We start from the raw sequence: 22,497 nt of genomic DNA, 5'->3' as shown, positions 1-22,497 counted from the left end.
CTTGCATAAATTTAAGAGATATCGTATGGGCAGGAACACCTGAACCCTTTTCAGTGAAAATATTACCTATATAAAGCATTGTTTTCTGATATCTTCATAATATGAGAAATTAATTTTTTCAAATTAATTTTTGTAATAAAAATATTATTAATAAAATTAAGAAATAACAAAAACTCTAAAAAATTTCAAGTGTCATAATTTTGGAACGTTGGCATCACTTTATTTGTGCAAGAAAACTATATCAGTCAAAAGTTTTATCTATTCTATACCTTCAAAAACTGTAATATTTTGTTATTAAACGAAAAATTACAAATTGTTGCTGTGTAGTAGGAGTTTTAATGTGTAAAGTATATTTAAAATTTAAAAATGGATGAAGAAAACTTTCCAGACGACGAAGAACGACACGGTAACTAGCGAAAAAAATATATTTTGCAATAATAAAAATACAAATGACGTATTGGTTGATTGCAATTTTGCTATATATTATAGATTCTGAGGGTGATGCAGAAAGAAATGCAAATCCAGTTGTACGTCCTCCAGAAATACAAAATGCACCAAATTTGTCGTTTTCATCTTTGGAACAACTTATGGTGCCAGACTATATTGATGATCCACCAATTAGTCCACCTTCACCAGGCAATGAAATGCAAATTGACATAAGAGAAGAGGATATTCAAGACCCAGATGACTTGAACGCAAGTTTTGATATGTCGGAACCCGACACATCAACTCCTGATGGTTAGCTTAAATCGTATATTTGTATATTTTGTTATTACATCTTTTATTTTTAAACATAGGCGTTGACTCAGATTCAAATCAGCGAACTCAAGATTTACGTGCTGTACGAAATTTTATGTTTGGCGAGGTGAGTGATAACGAAGAACCAGTTATATCACTCAATCACAGTAATGTGGTTCAGCGTTTACGCAATGTTGTTTATAGTTTAGATTCAATGAGAAGAATTAGTATGCGAGCGGGCTCAAGAGATATTCTACGTTTTCGACATAGAACACAGAATTTTGCTGAAAACTCACCTGAGGATGAAGTCGAACCAGAAAATCCTGTTAGATTTGATACTAATCTTGCTGCTGAACACTTGTATATGGGCACAAATATGGATCGGGTTTCTGGTGTTAATTATATTGAACCTGGACAGGAACAGAATTTATTATTATTCTTACATGCTTATATATTATTTCCTGGTGAAGTTTTGCCCTTTATGACTTCAAATATTGTTATTGAGACCGAACTATGTCGGGATAATCAAGCATTCTTTGGTATATGTTTCCCTTTTCTGCGTGACAATGGTAAAAAAGAGATTATGTATGGTGTTACTTGTCAAATATATGAGCGTGGAGCTGACGAAAGAGGTCGCATGCTTTTTAAGTCTCGGGCCTTACAACGTTTTATACTTAATACCAATAATATAAAAGGGTAAATATGAAAAAAAATTAAAATACATTTACAATCTATTATATGGAGAATAATATTGTTATTTTTTTTTCCAGTGCATTACAGGATATAACGGCTTTTCCGCAATATAAATGCTATTGTAATGTTAAGATTCTACCAGAAATTTATTTGCCCGAACCGCTTAATTGTATACAGATGGGTTCGTTAAATCGTTTCCGTGATTTACCCAAAATGCAGCAAAGCTTCCGACGTCTACAAGCCGCAAGCACTTCTTTACCAGCTTACATCTATGAAGCGTACAATATGTCTGGCGTTATAGAGAAAGCACGCACACAATTAGCTGAGCATAAAATAAATACTATGCCGACTGATCCGGTTGATTTATCGTATTGGCTAGTACGAAATTTACATTTACCGGAATACGTTAAAAAAGAAATATTCAAAACTGATTCAGTTAATGTACGCATGAAATTGATTGCTACCACATTTAAGGAGGTAAAATACTCAAAAAAATGTATTTAATTTTTTTTATGGATTTACAAACATTTGTTTTTATAGGAGCCGTCGTTCTATATATGCCGCTTCTGTAGTAATCAAATTGCTGACTGTAAAGAACTTTTTGCTATGTCAAAGCATGGCGTTCAAACACAATATTGCAATTCAGGTAGAGTTTGATAGGTTACCGATGTTATTCCATAGTTAATTATTTTAAGATTGGATAGAATAGGATATTTGCTATTAATAAAGTAAAGGAAATGATCGAATATAATTCGATCTTCAGAAATTTCAAAACAGTGAACACACTTGTAGTCCTAGGCAACAATCTCACAAAACAAGTTAATTTATGAGAAACAAATCATTCTAATTGTGGAGCACTATCTGTACTAATTGTGGAACCATTTTAAAACAAATATGCTTGATATGTTGATTTAAAAAATTATATATATATAGTTAGTTTATTACATAAAAATCGTTTCTTTTTTTAAATTATTTTCACAGCTGGTCACATACATCAGACAAATACGGTTTATCGTGTGGTGCCCAATTCAGTAGTATTTAGTGGAGAAGCTTCATCAGAATTTAGTTGGTTTCCTGGGTATGATCACAAATTATATTGTATTAAGTGGAACAAAACGTTTTATTCATAATTAATTATAATTTTAGGTATCAATGGCATATTATTGTTTGTAATGGCTGCGGACGACATATTGGTTGGCAATTCAAAGCTTTGGAACCAAGTTTGGTGCCAAATATATTTTATGGTATCTCAAGTTCAAGTGTACGTGTAGGTGATTCACGAGATGGACGACGTGATCCACATGAGCTGTACCGTGCTATTATACGTTTGTCTCGGAATGAGCTCCCATGAATATGGAGATCAGTGAAACGTTTTTATAATCGATGTATAGCAAGTTGCTGTTCTTGCTCCATAAGAATTTGCTTACATCGACGACCACGATTCCCTGAGGAAGATATTTAAAGAAATAATGAATATAAAAACGTTTCACAGCTTTCATTCTAGCTTGTAGTCATTTAGTTCATTTTTTTACAATTTTACATACGTTGATTAAATTTTTAAATTCTAAGTCATTAAATCAAATTCATATTCATTCGGAAAAATAATTCATTTTTTAAAATTATATATGAAATTTTTTTATTCCTTAAACTGTGTTTAACTTAAAGAAAGCAAATTTTCACTTTATTGTGGTATACTCTGATATTATAGTTACATATATATATATGTACATATATATATGTATAAATTATTAATTACTTTATGAGAATAAAAGAAAACATAAAAATAAAATATTAATTTTTTATTAACTCCACGAAAGATGTTGATAAGGTCTGCAATGAAAATTTTTTATATTTACATTTAATGTATAAAATATTTTCGTTCTCACCGCTTTACAAAATGGACAATTGCCAAAAGAAACTTTTAGAAATGTTTTCCCATCTGATAGTGTATTAAACCACTCACGTAGACAAACTGCATGATATATCATAGTGCATTGCCGATTGTCGCAGGAGATCAGTGGTATGTCACCATCATCCAAATGATAACAGTAACATATATTACAGAATTGCTGTTCTTCCACAGCACCATCTGTTAATTCACCATCAATTCCCGGTCGCATCGGAAAAAAACATAAATCAAATATACGCAATAAATTTTTATGTATATCCATTTCAGCATCCCAATTACAGAGGCCCTCACTGTAAGTACGTCGCAATTGTTCAACATCTTCTGTGGGTCCAAGTATTTTTAAAGACATAGACGATATGGGTGCAAAAGGATCTGTTATTACTAATTTAAGAAAAACGTGTTCACGTAGTAGAAATAATCGCCAATTATCCTTAGTAGATGGTGAACGTGGTTGAAGTACGTGGCACAACTCATCGATATCGACGAAATTATCATAAAACTCATGCAATTCTTCCAAATATTTTCGAAATTGTTCCAATAAACTATTAAGTGTGAAAAAATTTTGAAATAATGTTTCCCAATTTATACAATCGGGCAAGCTATGCTTGGTTATCTGCAAGCTAGGTAAGGACAACTCTAAAAAGTGTTGTTCTTGTTGATTAAATTTTGAAAAACGTATCAATGTGAATGCCTCATTTAATTCAATTTCAAAATCGTCAGATTTGGATAAAATTGCAATTTCTGTATATATATTTTGCTGCAGTTCCAGCTGCTGTGCATCTGTTATTAAATTTTGTTTTTGTATGCCATTTTTATTCATTAATTTAGGCAAATTTTCTATTAAGTCAAAAACGTTCCAATTTGCTTCTATTTCTGTGTAGGTTTCAGTGAAAGTTTCCACTTTAATTGATTGCTGCACTGATAAATGCATTTCCTCAAGTTTTGGAAATTTCGGACAGATCAATTTAATAGTAAACCATGTTTCCTTAAGATAATAAAAATTTAATTATTAATTAATTATAATATTTCTGTAATAAATTCATTTACAACAAACCTTAATTTGAACAATACCACTTAAACAAAGTTCACCCTTTCTTGTATGACTAGATGTAATGCCTTCATAGCGCAGTAGCAACTGTTCAAGTAAATCTTTGCTATTTGGCATATTCGGATTTAAATAATTTAATATTATTTATTTAAAACTGTATTATAATTAAATATATACTTTTATCATTATTAGTTTAAATCTCAATGTAAAAATTCATTTGATTTTTGCGCGGTAAACAGTAAAAATTTTGTAAACAAAAATCAGCTGTTCCAATTTGCAAGCAAAGTAACAGGGTTGTTACATGTTTTGTAGACAGGTATGAGTATTAAATATCCCAAACTTATCGATAAATTGAACCACTACTGTTAATAACGTTTTATACAAATATTATGCATATATATAGAATAAATAAATATGAATATTATATATACAGTTCACTAGTGTCAATTCGAATACTCAAGTTTCAATTACCAGATTATAAAAAGTTTTCTATTTTTACTAATAATGTAATAAATTCCAAGTTTTATATAATATTGGTCGTGTGCGAGTTAGGCTAAGTTGCGTTCTAAATGAGGGAAATTCTAAGTTGTGCTGATAATGTAGTGATGTGTCGATACGTGTTGATAAATGGCTAAATGTGTGCAGTGCAAAAAATCCTAAAAAATCTCCCATTTGGTTTAGCATCAACTTAGCCTAACTCGCACACGTCCATTATATATATTACATGTTGTATATCTAGACGTTAAATAAAATCTTTATTATAAAATTTGAAGGAGTAATTTTGATGGAGTAAAGAACATAAATAAGTTTGTATGAATTATTGAGAGTTGGTATTATAGTATATACCCATTGCCTTCATTAAAGCAATTTATTTGATTTAGGTCACTAATGAAGTGGCTTAACCGTATAAAGAGCTTTTGTGCTTTTCAACTTGGTTAAGAATAAATTGAGCGAAATTACACCAAAAATATTTTTCACAATGTTCGATATTCGATATATTTGACACATGAAACTAAATGCAAATAAACAAAAAACAAGCAAGTAAAACGTAAGAATTTTTTTTATATCTTTATTTTTTATAAAAAAGTTTATAGATTTTAATATGTAGTTATATATGATATATAGAAATGTATTAATAAATTTATATATAAATTATATACTTGATATTGTTATACAGTATGTTCTATAATTTAACAAAAATTATTCATTTCAATTAGAATCAACTAAAATGTAAGAACAAAAACTCTTCTAAAACTTTTACAGAACTTTCTGACACATAAAAGCACATTTATATACATAAATGAACTTATACCAATGGAAATAACTACATCTTAAATTGATTAATATATGTTACTTTAGTTGTAGTGGGAACATGGCATTATGCCAATGCAAACTATATTTACGGACTATGTGACTGAGCATGACGCTTCACAATATGATTATAGTAAAAATCATTAATTTTGTCACCAAGGTGACACCAAATTAAGGTGCAATGTAGAATTTCATATGAATACCAAAGGTGACGGCATGCGCAACTAAAATAAAATAGTAAGTAAAATAAATAGTAAGTATGAAAATACTATTAAATAAATATGCAAGCAGTTTTATTTGTAGATTATTGATGTATTATTTTTCTTTTCAGGATTATAGATATCACAATAAAGATAAGTTCTGTATTTAAATCATCGCGAAGTTCAGATTACGGGAACAATACATGCTATATAATTTAATATGTATTATAAACAAAAAATTTCATTTTTTACTATTATCTTCTTAAGATTACTTATACTTTTGATATTAAAATAAATTCTCTATTGAACATATTTTAAATTATATTTAGTTAATAGTTCTAAGCATTATACGGAAAGATTAAAATGTATATTACACAAGAAAGTGCTTCAAAGTGATTATGATCATATATTTAAACCTTTTATTAAATGATCATAAAAAATGCAATATAGATTATTCATTTTATCACGTAATCTTTATTTGATTTTTTATTGCTATATTATAATATAATTTAACCATAATTATCATGTATATTTATGGTATTTCAGCTTAAATTAATATCCCCTCGAAGTATTAGTTTTCAAAAAGAGACAACGTATGGTATAAGATTGATAAAATTTTTAAAATGTCTAAATTTTATGAAACATTTTTCTATATGAAGTCTGATTTCAATTTTTCGGATGTTAGTACTAATCTTAACCAAAAAAAAAAACAAAGCAGCGAGACAAGACAAATTTCAAACAAAAGCTTTTAAAAGCCGAGTTAATTACGATAGTCTAAACATAATGTAAATTTGTTGCTTTTAGAAAAATGTAACGATTAAGATTATAAAGAGTATTAGGTCGTGTGCGAGTTAGGCTAAGTTGCGTTCTAAATGAGGGAAATTCTAAGTTGTGTCGATAATGTATTGATGTGGCGATCGTGTTGATAAATGGCAAAATGTGTGCAGTGCAAAAAATCCCAAAAAATCTCCCATTTGGTTTAGCATCAACTTAGCCTAACTCGCACACGACCTTAGTAACTCTATTCTTATTAAGGACGTGTGCGAGTTAGGCTAAGTTGCGTTCTAAGGTTGTGTGCGAGTTAGGCTAAGTTGCGTTCTAAATGAGGGAAATTCTAATGGCTAAATGTGTGCAGTACAAAAAATCCCAAAAAATCTCCCATTTGGTTTAGCATCAACTCAGCCTAACTCGCACACGACCTAAATGAGGGAAATTCTAAGTTGTGTCGATAATATAGTGATGTGTCGATACGTGTTGATAAATGGCTAAATGTGTGCATTGCAAAAAATCCCAAAAAACTCCCATTTGGTTTAACATCAACTTAGCCTAACTCGCACACGTCCTAAATATTATAATCAACTTATTTTATTATTATATATAAAAGAGATATGATCATCTTTTTAATATGTAGTTCAATATTTATTCTTTATCATAAAATCGGTGGTGTTTATTTTAAACCTTTAGTTACAGATCTCAAAAGATGAGTTAATAATTATTTGATAATAATTATTATCAAAATAATATTTGATAATATTGATTCTTATTGATTGATTTTTCAATAAGATTTTAGTTTCATCAAATTTATTATTTCTACCTGCTTCGTCTATTATTTTATATAATTGTCAATAAGTATGTAAAGGGTTAAAATTTATCAAAGACACTCAGCATTCAAAAATTTCTTTTTTCTCAGTTTATTTTTTAATACATAAATAAGAATTTCTTTCATAAAATTAATTATGAGCCTTCCGTAATGATGGTCTCTATTGATTAAAAATTGTGACCAATTTTAGTTAAACGTCAGTATTATCGAACGTTGGCTTTGATAACATTTTCGAACACCTGCATTTAAATAATCTGTATAAGCCATAAAATCAAATGCTGAACATATTTTATTTAACTGATCAGCGATTATGGGCTCTGTTTGCTACGACAATATATTATACTTATATACTTGTAAAGTTAATGATGAAAACTAAACTTTGCTATAAAAGATAAGTGAAGTGTATTAATAACGTTTATTCGGTAATTTGAATCATACGCGGTAGTAATACTTTTTGCTTATTCCTTCCGTTGCCTATATTATAATAAAAATTAACAAATATGTTGCCAGTAAAAATTGCTTTATTAATATTTTGTTTTACAATTGTAACAGCAACAACTGTTAAACAGTGTAAGTTTTATATTAATTAAATTAAAATCAGTTAAAAATAAATACAATATTTTGTGTAATTCGAAATGTGATCAATTTTGATGTTTATCGTGTAAAAAGTTATCGAAAATGATATCGAATAGTGCGGTTCAGAGTGATTTGCAGTTCTTGCAGTATTACAGCATTACTAACTCTGATAACAGTGTCTAAATCATGATTATGTACCATATCGTATATATCATATATATATATATATTTTCTTTTTTAAATCATATCAATTACGTTCCAAATATTTCAAAAAAAACACTCTTGAACTTTGAAAGAATATATTGGTTTTTTTCCTTGAATTTTATGATAGATAAAATATTTTAAAATTAAATCAAGTCATTGATCAGCACATTTGATTTTTAATTCATTAAAACTAGTTAATTATAATATAGATTTTATATATAAATTTGAGTTCATTTTTTTTTTATTAATTAAATTGAACTAATAAATTATTTCATAAAATTGAAAAATATATATGTAAATCATGTATTTCTTATATATCATAAATAATGAATCAACGTAGCTGCAAATCGGTTGCCATAATCTTCAAAATTTTATTTTTCTAAATATAAATAGCTTCAAACCTTGGGTGCAGTTGTACTTTTTCGTAGTATATGACAAAGTGTTTTATGATTATTTTGCTATCTATATAATACTAAAAGTTAAGCTACTTAATCACTTTTAAACTAATATGTATTAATATTACAGTTAAGACTCCCATAAAAACCATTTAAAACAATTAATTATTAATATTTTTTGTGAAAGATCTCATTTTAGAAATCTTCAATACCATTTTTCTATTAGATAGTTCATGTGAAGTTTCTACAGATTCTACAGATATAGTTTACATATACTATATAAACTTGTATCAAGTTTATGGGTTCTACAGATATGGCCTATATATATATTTTATTTCACATTGAATTTCAACATCTGTTATGACGAAAGAAACTATTTTCTTAATATAAACTCTAGAGTTTTTACTAGAGACATTTTTGAACAGTCGTGAACTGCAACAACAAAATTTTATTATTTTTAATTAATCGAATTTTTGGCTGATCAAAACATGTGTTTTGAGTATTGCTAAATAACCATCTTAAGTGTTGGTTTGGATATATTTCTTATATTTAATTATATATTCTGTAATGCTGAGAGCATTGATAGATGTGTCTGGTTATCTGTTAGAATATATGATTTTATATATTGTAATTGATTACAATAAATTAAAATGTTCTTACAGCTTCGATTCTAGCAGAAACTCCTCGGTACTAATTTTAAATAGATAGTTCATTCGAAGTTTGTAGTTTCTACAGATCTTGTCTATATATTTTTTGTTTATATTCTCACAAGCGGGAATCACTTACAATTATTGCTGAATCTGTATTTGGTTACATTATCTTACATATTATAATTAATTATCATAAATATAAATATTCTTACAGCTTCTAATTCTGATATCAATAGGATTATATGTGCACTGCATAGCAAATAGAGATATGAAAATGGGTGAAAGTGAGAAAGGGACAGAAATTAGAAATATTTACATTAATATTTATTTTCAGTTGAAATAAATGGCATATGTCATATCTTCTTATATGATATAGTAATTTTTAATAATACAACAATTTTAGTACTGCTATTCAGATTAATATATTAATCACAGTCAATGAATCTTGATTCAATGATTCAATGAAGCTTGAATCATGTCTTTACAATAAAAGTGAAGGTAATACTAACGAGATACAGCAGAATAAGGAATCTAGGAATCTAATATATTTCCGATTCGAAATAGAGACCAATATTTTTTTTATTAATACTGCTGAGAATATGAAGTTCACACATAGTCAGTAATAATTCTACAGAATATTACAGGTTTGGCCAAATTAGTCCAAAGCCGCGTAAATGAGTATATAACTTTTACCCATTAGCCCATTGTGCTACCGTATAAGACCACTTTGAATCGATAGCAGGACTTAAATTACTCTTTAAAGGAAGGTTTTGAAACTGGCTAAGATTCTCTAGAAAATAAGCCTTTATAAAGATTAATCGTCGTTATGTTGTAGTAAAATATATACATTAACTAGATATGTAGAAGTAATTTTATAATTACAAAAAGTCAAGTCTTAGGAAGATCGAAAAAGAATTTTCATCATAGAAGAATAGCATAATCGTATTGATTATATAGATTATTAGCTGCATATTGATACAATTCATATTAAGTAACCGTGTAGGTCACTTGCTATAGCGCATTATTCTTGCCGCGTCCATATACAGAAAAGTATATATTATTTAAATATGTACTATACATACATATATATCTAGCAAACAGTATTTTAAATACTTTAAAAGATTACCTTGCGAAAATCGGCAGAACCCACCTGTCAATGGTTCTCTTACCATCTAAACACTAATTAAAAGAAATTATTATAACTACATAAACTTATATATTCTTATTTCTTTATAATTTTAAATATATTTCACATTTATATAAAGGTAGGTAAATGTCTATACTCTTATTCTGAAAGAGAATATTAGATTTGTTTATCAGTAAAATGAAAAGATTAGTTAATCTATTGCCAAAAGAGAATTATCGGAGAAATTGCAAATATATTTGTGGTTAATGTTCTGGAAATTAATGCGAATAATGCGGTTAGTAAATACCGAGTTTTGACAAAAATTATCTACCAAAATTTGTTATCTATAATTCCTTATTAACATATATTTCGGGTTCAGTTGTTTAAGAGTTGTATGGCCTATAAGTATACTTCCAAAATTGTGTACCAGTAATTCCTTCTAGCTGCGTCTTTGGATTTGATATATATTAACATAAAAATGTTAAATTCTGTAATTCTGCTAAAAAGTTATTAAAATGGTTTGACTAAGTCTATAAGGATGTGGTATTTCAATTTTAATTAAAAGTTAGATAATAGATGGTTTTTTTTGTTTTGATTTATTATTTATTATTATTATTTATTATTTTTATTCTCTTATAATCTCTCTATAGGAAAAGAGATACTTCCTACAATGTACGAACACCAAGAGCTGTACTTATAATCCAACAGTACCATTAGATATCATTATGTGTGGTTCGGGCTTGTAAAACCCGAACAATATAAACATTAGGAACGTAATTAATATTTTTCCTTTTCGTTTAATTTTTATAATAATTACTAATTAATTAAACATAGTTTTGTGTATTGAATTCATTCATTTAAAAATGAGTTTAAAAAAATAATTAGCACTTTCGAAGCTGTTCTTAAATTATATTGTATTAAAAGCTATACTTTTCGGAATTGGGTTTTGAATTATCCAAAAGCAAAATATTTTTTTAAAAATTGAATTATCAAAAAATTTTTTAATAAAAAATATGATATAGTTAATTATATTTTAACTTTACAGGCAAAAAAGGGCAACCATTTCCATTAAACGTCACCATAAACGATTGTGAAGAACCACCGTGCAATATTGTTAAGGGCACTACAGCTATTATGGATATGCATTTCGTCAGTAGTAAGTTTTTTTATATAAAAATAATGCTATTGATATTAATAAACTATTTCAATTTAAAATTCCAGCTAAAGATAATATACGTAAATTGACCGCCAAAGTTAGTGCAACTACATTAGGATTAACTGTACCGTATGACCTTCCCGAAGAAGTATCCGATGTTTGTAGTAATTTGCTATATGGTGCTATTTGTCCAATCGATGAAACTGAAGATGTGGTTTACCGACTTAACTTCTATATTGATTATTTATATCCAGAAATAAGCGTTAAAGTGGAAGTATCCTTAATGGATGAGGATAATGAATCTGTGGCTTGCTTCAATGTTGATATTAAAGTAAAGAAAGGTGCTTCAGCAGCTTTGATTGAATAAAAATGTAAAAAACTATTAGCGCTATGATGTACCTTAAACACAAATTACTAATTTTTAAAAAAGCAAAGTAATTATTTAATTTAATGGCTGTATATCTTTTCATCTCTGCGAAATTTGCTTCGTCTGTTGTTAGATTATCAAATTATGAAAATAAAATCAAATAACTAAATATGACAACATAATTTAAAACTTTCTGCTTAATTTTAATTTATGCTTTGCAAATGTTTCATCAAATATAGTCCAATTTTTATTTATGCTTATTTATGGCTGTACCTACAACTACATAACATAGCTTTCTTATCTGAATTCTCCAATGACAGGATTGTTACAGGTAAGCGGTTGAAAATGTGAGACAATGTGGTTTAGGAACACATTTGGAACATTTAAATAATCATCTAGATAACTGCCAATATCATGCAAACAAACGTTAAAATCATATACATTGCTTTAAGAATATTACTCAGCTGTACACTTTCCATTTAAGAGCTTATTATGCTTTACTAAACGTTTGATATTATGAAAGACCCTCAAAGGATTATTTATCCACACAACCGTTCATAAAGCCTAAGTGGATCTTTGTTGTCATCGACTAAACAAAATTTGACCTAAAATGGATTAAATAAGAGGACTGTAAAAATTACGTGCTTCAGATTATTATTGATAATAACATATAACGTATTAGTACAATATAGGTAAAATATTTCTAGACAAAAAATGAACGAAGTTATTCAATTAAAATTGACAATATTAATAATACTAAAAAACAACTATTTTTTTCCCAAACACTACACGGCAACAGGGTATCTTTATTTGTAAAATGTAGTCACTAAAAACGTTGCATGGTTATATACGTTAAAGTAGAGGGGTCATATGTGGCACAGGCCCTTTTGAAAACGACTGATTAGAGTTAGATCAGTATCAATCAGAAGAATAGCTTAACAGAACCTATGCGACAAACTTAACAGCGACGAATACAGAACTTAATCTGCGGGTTGCTAGGATATTTACGCTATGAAGTCAGCTGCAACTATCCCGAGTATCTGGGAACGGTTAAGTCCAAAAAACCGCAGTCACTAGCTGAAAGCATGCAGATCGAAATACGTTGGTCCATACGGGTTCGAAGATGAAAGCTATTGATGCCAACAATGCTGAAAGTCTTTGAAAATAAGGAAAGTATAGATTATTAAGCTTCAAAAAACGAGCTATTTAAATGCACTTGGGGGCTATACTTGACCTTAGGCTAAATATACTAAATTATTTACTTATGAATATATTATAGTTTAAGTATAGTCTAAATAATAAAGTAAAAAATGTTTATTGATTGTAAATAAATATTCGCGTCTAAATAATAAGTTGTTTGATTATATGAATTAAAATATCTAAAGATATATCTGTAATGATTGTCGCTAAGATGAAATTCGTTTAAGATTGCACTGTTCAGACCCCTCAATAATGACTGAAGATAATAATTTTAATAGCAATATTTTTTTCTCTTAATATAAAATGAATCACAAATTCCAACGTTGAACTTATCAAAGATTATCATTAATGAATTTAATTAATTAAATAATAATCAAATACTTGGTCAAGTGACGTTTTTATTTGCACTTAAATATTTATAAATCCATTTACTTTTTTCTACTATTTTTTAAATATCTTTTATTATAAACAATTTAGGTTTTTAATTGATAAGTTTGGCGTGTGAATTTTGGAGTGTTTGATAACAAATTTTGTTCCTATTAATTTTTGCAAAGAGGTAAGTACAAATATGCACTGGAAAAAAATTTATTTTAGTTTTTTTATTCTTCTGAAATATAAAAATTCACAAACAAATAATTTAAATTAAAAAAATCTCTTTGCATTATTTCAAAAATAGTCTATATAGTAAGAATTCGGGTATATAATCCAGCAAAGTGTTTAAAAGATACCTTAAAAGATACTTCGTGTTACAATCACATAACATATTATTCGATCTAAAAACGTTCAAGCTTTTGATTGAAAGTCAAAATGTCCTCTTTAAGTAGTTTCCAATATCAGACAGACGATATAAGCTCTAGTCCCAGTAACCTCCTTCCTATTGACGGTTAAATGCAATCTAAATCAAACAATAAATGTTGAAATCTGGAATCAGACTCACTAAATTGGTCTTACTGAAATCAATGAGAAGGCTACAGTTTTTCTTGTGACATCACGTCGCGTAGGCTGTAGACTATTAATTGCTGTGATCATTGGTCATACCACTTGCGGTAAATATCTCTTTCAGCTTGGCTTTGCGGACAGCATCATATATCCACTTTGGTTATAGGATGATGACTAAAACTACATTATAGTTCTTGAGTCTCTTGTTGAAGGTAGCTGTGTAGTTGTTACCGTTTTCCGACAAATACTTTTCTAAAATGTTGGAAATTGATTCTCAATACAATGGACCTTCACGGTCTAAATGTTATGTGTATATTTTCACGAATCCTAAAAGGAGGTTTTCGTGAGTTTAAGGTTTCATTCGATGGCTTTTGATAACTTTCAAGAGCTGAAAAAAGATCTCTACATAATCAGATCAAAGCTGAAGTGTTAAAAGTTATAAGGTTATAAGGTTATACAATAATCAAATATAGAATAGTAAATGATAATTATGATAATAGTAAATTACAGAATGAACCTAAAACACCATTAATACCCAACAGTCTTCCATTATAAATAAAATCGGAAATTAAATATTATCATGAAAATAATAATAGTTTTTTTAAATGTTAATATAAAATAATGGTTCACTTCTTATGGAGCTAAAGATTTTAACAAATCTGCATCATCATGGTCTTCAAGTGGTTCACTTCGTTGGGTGATTGGAACCTTGTTAATTTCTATATTCAATTATTTATATACCTTAAAATTATTATTATGAACCGATCACTACTTTTTTAAAAAATATTTTCACAATTTTTATTGAGTGTAACTTATCGGGCATAGCTTATCTTCAGTTGGTCATTTGGCAAGGTCTTATTGTCTTGGCTGAGCCAAGAGCACCCAACCACACATTCTTCACCTTATCTATCCGATGCAACTGCTTATACTATTTATTTATTTATTTTTTTTTTGTTTATATATTTCTGGTACTTTTTTTTTATTTTTCGCTTCATATTCATTAAAATTGGCCAAATGTCCTCAACAACAGGTGTACAACGAAGAATTCGTTTGTTATCTGGACGGTGTGTTTTTGGTTTATTTTTGGCTATAAAATGTACTCGGTGTAGGAAATATAAAATATTATTTTTGTTTTTATAAATTAATACCAAAAACAAAATAAGCCAAAAAAAAAATTTAAGTGCAAATTCAAAAGCAAATTAAATATAATAAATTACTTATCTATAACAGTAGCGACTCTTAGTTTATATGGTCCATAAACTATGATATTCCAGAAACATTAATGTTGACATTTTTAACGTCATTTAAGTGCAAATAGTGATTGATTATATGTGACTACTTGCCTTATGTTTAAAATTATTAAGTTTTTGATAAAATAGGTAAAGATATAATAAGTATTAATTGTAAAAGATTATTTTTAATAAATGAAGTCCGCGATGAAGCAAGTTTGTGAAAAACTTTGAGTCTATGAGAAGTTAATCATAATTTTATATTTAAATTTTATAATATGAACTATTAGATAATATTAAATGTTGGAATTAGTATACATATTACTAATAGATTTTACTATTGATAGATTTTAATATAGCTTTTACTTCTGAAAATATCTGAGTTTATTTTTTAGATTTTATTTATTTATAACATCGGTATAACAAAGTCAGAAGTTCAGAAGTTTTGGGCTCATTGCTCAGATTAGTTTGTATATTCATAGATACAATAGATCTCGACGAATATTTAAAAAAATCAGCTTTCTTCGTATATAAATTTTTTTCTTTATTTTATCGAGGTCATACATTGCATTGCACAATCCTGCACAATACACCATTATCACTGTTATATACAACGAAGATTTTGGGACTGAAACCCCCCATATTGCATGTTTTTTTTAATTAAAAATGTTCGTAGGATCTTTAAATTACTTTTTAAAAGCTTCCCTAAATAACTTGAGGTATGAAATCATTTTTAACTTCATCGATCCATCCTTTTCTTCATCGTACTGTTTTATGAGTTCCCAAAATCTCACATACGAGTCTTATTCGCTGCTGTCTTTAAATAGATATACTAGTTATGTGCAGAGATATATTTAAAAATATGTATTCTTTTCCGGAAATTATTTTGTGTAGGCTCTCTATGATATAATAAATAAATGTCATTGTTATTTGATTTTTAGCTGTCTGTATGATGAACAGTTCAACTCAACTTATAAACTTATAGAAATTAAAATGAAAATACCACACTTCCTGCAGTGAAACATGCAAGAAATACATAGAACCGGGCATCATAAAAATCCAGAAATATGTTCTATCTTTCTAATCGGTTTCTCAAATAATTAAGACCTTTGGACCATGATGTGAACTGTCTTTAAAAATCCAATAATCAGTTTCTTTAAGAATGTATACGGACATTAACCACCTTCAATCATTCAGTTATGATATTATAATAGACCTATCAGGCCTTGTATGGTCTCGGTCAGCTAGCTCTATCTACGTGCCTACTAATCTACCTTCATTAAGAAAGGCACTCTAAGTCAATGGTTTGACTCAAATATATGACACAAAAGAAAATATGTAAATAATAGAGTGAAAATAATTAAATCCAGCATCGAACACAACGGTTTATCTGTTTAGACATTTATGTTACTGTGTTGCTGCCAAGCAAGTTTTTAACATACTGTAATTCGATTCCTTTTATTTTCATCAATTAACTTCTTTATCTTGTTAGAAACAGTTTTTCAAACTTAAGATATACTGTACTCAAAATAAGATGAAGGGTAAAACAATCATTATAAATTGGTAATTTTACAATCAAATCGAAGCAAACGATTATATACCTATCTCGCTCATAGACCACTAAAGGACCACTTCTTATAGCACGCTTTAGGCTTTGTTTAAAGTTTTATATAGTTTTAACTTTTTAAGGATTTGTATGGTAATATAAAGGACTAATAGGATTAAGAAGATCCCTAGCATTATGTTATAACCTGCCTATCCACTCTATTATATGCTGAGATTGCCAGGACATAAGCCAATATACTATAGAAGTATGCTATAGAACCCCAAGAGCACAAATTGTGATGGTTTAGTCAAATTTATGTTGGAGAGAGCATTTCAATAGAAAGCACTTCTTCAAGGTTTTGAACATATGGTGTTGGGCGTCGGGTAGTACTGTCGCATATAAAATCAGTATTTTCTATCAACATTTTCTTTAAGTTTATTTATTTGTACTAGTAGAATGTTGTACAAAACTGTTCTATCCGACTAAATTACTATTCTATTATTTGTTCTATTATTCTTAGCTATATAGTATTATAAAGCTATAATATTATTATTTTAAGAATATTAAAAATTATTATTATATATTTAAGGGCGGGATCTGAACTTTTGTTGTAATTTTTTAATACTTGCAGTTAACTATACAAATTATATTTCCTTTTAAGATATTTTTACTTACACAAAATAATATAAAAAAATTTAATAAATGTTAAATATGAAATAAGTAACCTTTAGTAATCTTTTAAAATATTTTAAAAGGTTACTAAATACTATAGCTTTCTAGGCAAAAGCATTTCGTATGCATTTACATTTTGATGTGCTGTAATACCTGTGCAGGCTTTTAAAATACATTAAATATTCAAATGTTTTGGGATTATTAAATGTGTTGTACTGCCACGGGAAGTACACCACATATATACATATATACAATATGACAACATCACATAGAAAGATACATCAAAATATTTCAATAATGCGAGTATTTCGAGAAAGTAACATCAAACAGGAATAAAAGCAAAAGCAATGCCAAGTTTCAAGGAATTAGTTACTCCAATAAAAGGGAAGCGTCATGACTCCTCAAACTTTCCCAAAAAAAAAAAAATCAGAAATTCGACAAATAAAAAGGAAGAACCACTAAAATCGGATTATGGTAAAAAGTTATAAAAAATGCACAATCTTTATATAATACTATTATTTGCAAAAATAAATTTTTTTTATTCCAAAAATGTGAGAGAAAATAATTTATCACAGTTTTCCAAAAATTTCATAAAATACTTTTAATACATATATAGTCTTTAAGATACTTCTCATGTCTTTGAATCATAGACTTATTCATAACTTAATTCCAACTTGGAATTTCCTTTTTTCACTTTAATATCGCAAATGAAGCAAGTAGCAATCTCATCATCCTGATCGACTAGATAAATTTCAATTTTCACACTGATTTCTGGATAAGAACCGACAGGAAAGAGAAAGAGATAAGTTACATCTTCTGTTGGATAGAGTGGACAGTAGGCACCATACATTAGATTCCGGCAAACATTGCTAGTCTCTTCGGGCAGCTCATATGGCACACTAATACCAAATGTGTAGGCTTTCACTTTAGTTGTGAGTTCAGAAACATCTCGGTCTATGAAAAAAATGTTAAATTGAATAGAATATTGTAAAATTTGAAAATGTTAATTATAATTACTTACGAGATACAAAATGTATAAACATTTCCACTGTTGATCCTTTAAGAATATCACAAGGTGGTGTCTCGCATCCGGTTACGTTTACTGATAATGGAAATGGCTTATCACCGGAACCTACAATCGAATAATAATTAATTTTTTTTATTATTGATTTTAGGCATATTTCTTAAAACGTACATTTTTTCACATCTGTCGCTAATACCGTAGAAAAGGCGCTAATTATTACAAAGACAACGAGACGTGCTATCATCTTCAGATTTTTCAGTTTGACTCTGGAGAGAAGAAAGTAAGTTTAAATATATTTTTTCAACTTAAGACTGCTGCTAAGTTTACTTAGTGAATGCTCGTATTAGCTGGTTTACTTTACATTTATAGTTAGTTTGACATTAGCCGAATAGTATGGACATATATATAATCTTATCTGGATTTTGTATTAGCGAATAGCAAAATTTCGCTGTAAAATTTAAGAGAAAGTTTTTCAATTCCCAACAATTGAGTGAAATTGTAGAGGGGAAGTAATCTGACTTTTTGTCGAAATATTAGTACTCGAAGATTATTACAAACTATAGCACTGGAAATTTCAGTATTCTTTTAATCTTCATAACGTTTGAAAATAAATAATATTCTCGGATTTAATAATATAATTCGTAATGTCTGTTGTAGACTTGACCCTAATACTGATTATAATCCATAAAAAAAAAACAAAATCGTTAGAGTAACGCAAGGAAACCATATGTGGCTGTCTAAAAAGCCTCTTACTCGATTCAATAATTTTATTCAATATTTTTTCAATAATTTTGATCGCGAAAGATTCATTAAAATTATTTCAATTATATTATTTCAAAGAATATGTACTTTATATATAAAACTTAAAACGAATCAAAGATTGCACAATATTTCACAAATACACATATATTGTAGTTAAATAGTTTAGTAAAATCGGTCCGATAAATACTGTAACATTTTGAATAGAGACGTGAAACTAGATAGTAATAAATGGTGGTCTTAATTGAATATTAAAATTAATTCCTATATTCTGCGACCACAAAATTTAAGTTGGTCCGGGGCTACAATTATTTCTTAACTCAATTGACTAATACGAAAATATGTAAATTCGTTGGAGTTCCTTTATATGACGGATTTGACAGTATAAAAACAGCTGACAAGCTTTCCAAGAAGAGTGTTTTAACTTCCCTCATAGGATCTTAACAGGATATCTTATCAGTACAAGAAAACATGGAATATAGGTTGTCTGTTAGATCGTGTAATTAATCCAGAGAGCAGTTAAGAAGAGTTGGTAGTTAAGAAATATGTTGAAAGGTTTTTCAACCCAAATAGATAACTACATCACTGCTCTAGATTAATCCCTGAAATCTTAACTGGATATGTTTCTGTCAATCACCACCTTTTAAATGAAAAGTAATTACAATATGTAGAGTAGAGTGTAATGTCAATTCGTTTTATCTACTCGTATTTTAGAAATAATATAATCGAGTGTTATCTTGAAAGAGTAGAGACTGTTACGTTCACCAGTACCCTAGTTAGTTCAAATTAGTTTATAAGACTTTCTCTAGAGATGCGACCATGGATATTAAAGGTTACTGTGTATTATTGTCAATGTTTAGTTTCTAAATAAGTAATAAATAAAAATAATTAAAATAAACTAATTATTAAATTAGCTGTAAAATGAATACTGATATTTTATTGTGTATAAATTATAGGCTTTCTAGAAATTAAAGTAGTTACCTTGCTTAAATGTAGTATTTATTTAATTTTATTTTCTACTAAATTATTTTTATATGAATCTTATTAAAATATTTAGCACGACAGCCATATTTTATTTGTGGATATTATGATAATAATTTTTTTTGCATTCTCCATGTCGTATTAGTTGTAGATATATTATGATCAATGATCAGCGATCACTGGTCACCTCTTACAAATGACTTAAGTAGCTTTCATTTAGTAATAGCAAGCTGTGAGACTTTAACTGCTGAAAACTTTAGTCCTTTATTACTATACTCTTAGCCAGTTATCAAAACGTCTCTTCAAAAGCATGTTAGACTCTGTTTAGGATTCAAAATGATTGTCAACCGTTCTCTAGCAAAACATATATTGGTCCTTTTACTGGTACATTGTATCTACTGACAGTTTCGTTCTATTTTCGAGTCAGCGCAACTGGGCACTTTACTCTGTGATAGCTGGTGGTACTACAGAGTCCCACCCATCTCATTGACTAATTTATGTATTCCTTATAAGCTTCATAATTATTCAGTGCTTGATCTAAGATCTGCGTACCTCCGCATGCGGAGAGTGATTATTCTAACATTAGATAGTGCTAAGTAGGATAGCCTGTCAGTTTTCGCATATAACTTCATGGTTCTGTCCCTTATGTATTTTTTGATCGGGTCTATTCTAAGGTCTCTTAGCATGTTCTGTAAGTGTATTATTAATATTTTAGCCAATTGCAAGTTTTTCTCTTTAGGACTATTTTAGGTTATATTTAGGATTGAAAATGATGTTGAACCTAAGAGCAATGCTCAAAAGCATTGTTATTGCTTTATGATAATTTAATACAATTATTTACATAAACTTATATTTTTAAGAGTACATAAAAATGTTAGTAGGAATATAATAAACTATATACTTCTCTGCATTTTGATTATCTCCGCAAGATGTATCATCTTGTGAGAGAAATCCATTTTATTCACTTTTGAACTCTTACTAATGTGTAGTATAGTCTTAAAACGTTTGTCTAGATATTATTTAGGTTTGCTTTTATAGCATTTGTCTGGTCATCATTTTGGACTGTTATCATTATTGTTAGACAAACCCACTTAAATATGAACAATAATAAGCATTTTGTTAAATAAGTAAATAAGTGATTTTACTATAAAACTGATAATGGTGATAATAGGTGTACTCAAGTATTAGTCATTCTCAGTAGTATTCCCTGGCATTTGTATTATAATAAATTTGATTTAAAGCTTATTTAATCTTTAAGTGTGGCATTGGCGTAGTACTAAATGTGTTGATTGACTTTAAATAAAATGACTCACTAAAAAATATAAATAATATTTAGTTGCAAATTAGAAGTGCTTTAGTTCACTATAATATATTAGTCATACTTCCAATGGATGTTGTAAATAATAAGCCATAAATGTGTTAACAAAATATGCTATTATATTTGCATTCGGACCGATTCTAAGTACTTAGATACTTTAATACTGACTATGAAAATAGCAAAAGAATATATCATAAGTGAACATCAAAAAAGTTAAATGAAGAGCAAAGCATAAAAAAAGGATATCAGCTCACTTGGGATTATGCACATATAAGCATACAGTAATACAGTAGCAGGATTCTAGGATATATTGAGGGATATTGAAAAAATGTAACTGTGGTAAATTATTTGCACAGCAGGCGTAGCAGTTACATTGTCATTACTTTATCGTGTATCGAACGCAATCACAAATTTTTGAACAAGGATTATTATTTGCACTACACACAAATAAAATCAGGCGCTACACATATTATTGAATATCGATAAGGCATAAAATTGATATATCATCGAGCACTGCAAATAAATATTTAACATTTCGTTGAATGAAGAGAAAAGGACGAAGGTGCATGGTGAGAGGTTAGTGAAAAATTCATATTGAATTTTATTCGCCCTAATAATATTTAAGCTTTAAATAAGTAGAAGAAGAAAAAATTATAAACGAAATCTAAAGAAGCAACAAAGATTCTATCTGTCATTCTTAATGGAATTTAACTAATCCATTGGCGTGTGTGCTTCCTCTTTATATGGATTCACATGTGCTGTCATATACGACAATTACACAGTCAGAGATGCTCGCAATGAAACTCACACCCCTTATTCACTTTTCCCAACAGGTGAAAATATGTACTGAAAGAAA

General features: G+C 28.5%; 4 protein-coding genes across 4 annotated transcripts; 2 read left to right on the top strand and 2 right to left on the bottom strand.

Annotated features, from left to right (window-relative positions):
* Window positions 1-227: 227 nt before the first annotated feature.
* On the top strand, window positions 228-3,036 carry LOC119685680 (protein cereblon-like). Its single transcript, XM_038100037.1, has 7 exons — window positions 228-406; window positions 490-738; window positions 798-1,434; window positions 1,509-1,908; window positions 1,972-2,077; window positions 2,413-2,509; window positions 2,578-3,036. Exons 1-7 carry the CDS (start codon window positions 367-369, stop codon window positions 2,780-2,782), a joined length of 1,734 nt encoding a protein of 577 aa, XP_037955965.1. The 5' UTR covers window positions 228-366; the 3' UTR covers window positions 2,783-3,036.
* Window positions 3,037-3,222: 186 nt separating this feature from the next.
* Window positions 3,223-4,523, bottom strand: LOC119676555 (E3 ubiquitin-protein ligase FANCL-like). The gene is made up of 3 exons (XM_038087796.1): window positions 4,395-4,523; window positions 3,318-4,325; window positions 3,223-3,261 (listed from the first exon to the last, which is right to left on the bottom strand). The coding sequence occupies exons 1-3, from the start codon at window positions 4,503-4,505 to the stop codon at window positions 3,223-3,225; spliced, it is 1,158 nt and encodes a 385-aa protein (XP_037943724.1). The 5' UTR covers window positions 4,506-4,523.
* Window positions 4,524-7,938: 3,415 nt separating this feature from the next.
* LOC119685691 (NPC intracellular cholesterol transporter 2) lies at window positions 7,939-12,078 on the top strand. The gene is made up of 3 exons (XM_038100048.1): window positions 7,939-8,069; window positions 11,496-11,606; window positions 11,672-12,078. The coding sequence occupies exons 1-3, from the start codon at window positions 8,000-8,002 to the stop codon at window positions 11,971-11,973; spliced, it is 483 nt and encodes a 160-aa protein (XP_037955976.1). The 5' UTR covers window positions 7,939-7,999; the 3' UTR covers window positions 11,974-12,078.
* Window positions 12,079-18,135: 6,057 nt separating this feature from the next.
* On the bottom strand, window positions 18,136-18,918 carry LOC119685690 (NPC intracellular cholesterol transporter 2-like). Its single transcript, XM_038100047.1, has 3 exons — window positions 18,755-18,918; window positions 18,581-18,691; window positions 18,136-18,513 (listed from the first exon to the last, which is right to left on the bottom strand). The coding sequence occupies exons 1-3, from the start codon at window positions 18,825-18,827 to the stop codon at window positions 18,212-18,214; spliced, it is 486 nt and encodes a 161-aa protein (XP_037955975.1). The 5' UTR covers window positions 18,828-18,918; the 3' UTR covers window positions 18,136-18,211.
* Window positions 18,919-22,497: the final 3,579 nt, after the last annotated feature.

The sequence above is a fragment of the Teleopsis dalmanni genome, chromosome 2 (genome assembly GCF_002237135.1).
Source record: "Teleopsis dalmanni isolate 2A chromosome 2, ASM223713v2, whole genome shotgun sequence".
NCBI classification, from domain to species: domain Eukaryota; kingdom Metazoa; phylum Arthropoda; class Insecta; order Diptera; family Diopsidae; genus Teleopsis; species Teleopsis dalmanni.
This window is presented reverse-complemented; position numbering and strand designations above follow the sequence as displayed.

Excerpts from the sequence above, each read along its gene's own strand:
- LOC119685680 (XM_038100037.1), top strand. The coding sequence starts at position 367 with ATGGATGAAGAAAACTTTCCAGACGACGAAGAACGACACG. Across the intron at positions 407-489 it reads AGACGACGAAGAACGACACG|ATTCTGAGGGTGATGCAGAA; the intron begins GTAACTAGCGAA and ends TATATATTATAG. Across the intron at positions 1,909-1,971 it reads TTGCTACCACATTTAAGGAG|GAGCCGTCGTTCTATATATG; the intron begins GTAAAATACTCA and ends TTGTTTTTATAG.
- LOC119685691 (XM_038100048.1), top strand. The coding sequence starts at position 8,000 with ATGTTGCCAGTAAAAATTGCTTTATTAATATTTTGTTTTACAATTGTA. Across the intron at positions 8,070-11,495 it reads AGCAACAACTGTTAAACAGT|GCAAAAAAGGGCAACCATTT; the intron begins GTAAGTTTTATA and ends TTAACTTTACAG. Across the intron at positions 11,607-11,671 it reads GGATATGCATTTCGTCAGTA|CTAAAGATAATATACGTAAA; the intron begins GTAAGTTTTTTT and ends TTAAAATTCCAG.
- LOC119676555 (XM_038087796.1), bottom strand. The coding sequence starts at position 4,505 with ATGCCAAATAGCAAAGATTTACTTGAACAGTTGCTACTGCGCTATGAA. Across the intron at positions 4,326-4,394 it reads GTGGTATTGTTCAAATTAAG|GAAACATGGTTTACTATTAA; the intron begins GTTTGTTGTAAA and ends TATTATCTTAAG. Across the intron at positions 3,262-3,317 it reads ATTGTCCATTTTGTAAAGCG|ACCTTATCAACATCTTTCGT; the intron begins GTGAGAACGAAA and ends TTTTCATTGCAG.
- LOC119685690 (XM_038100047.1), bottom strand. The coding sequence starts at position 18,827 with ATGATAGCACGTCTCGTTGTCTTTGTAATAATTAGCGCCTTTTCTACG. Across the intron at positions 18,692-18,754 it reads AGCGACAGATGTGAAAAAAT|GTTCCGGTGATAAGCCATTT; the intron begins GTACGTTTTAAG and ends ATTCGATTGTAG. Across the intron at positions 18,514-18,580 it reads GTTTATACATTTTGTATCTC|ACCGAGATGTTTCTGAACTC; the intron begins GTAAGTAATTAT and ends TTTTTTTCATAG.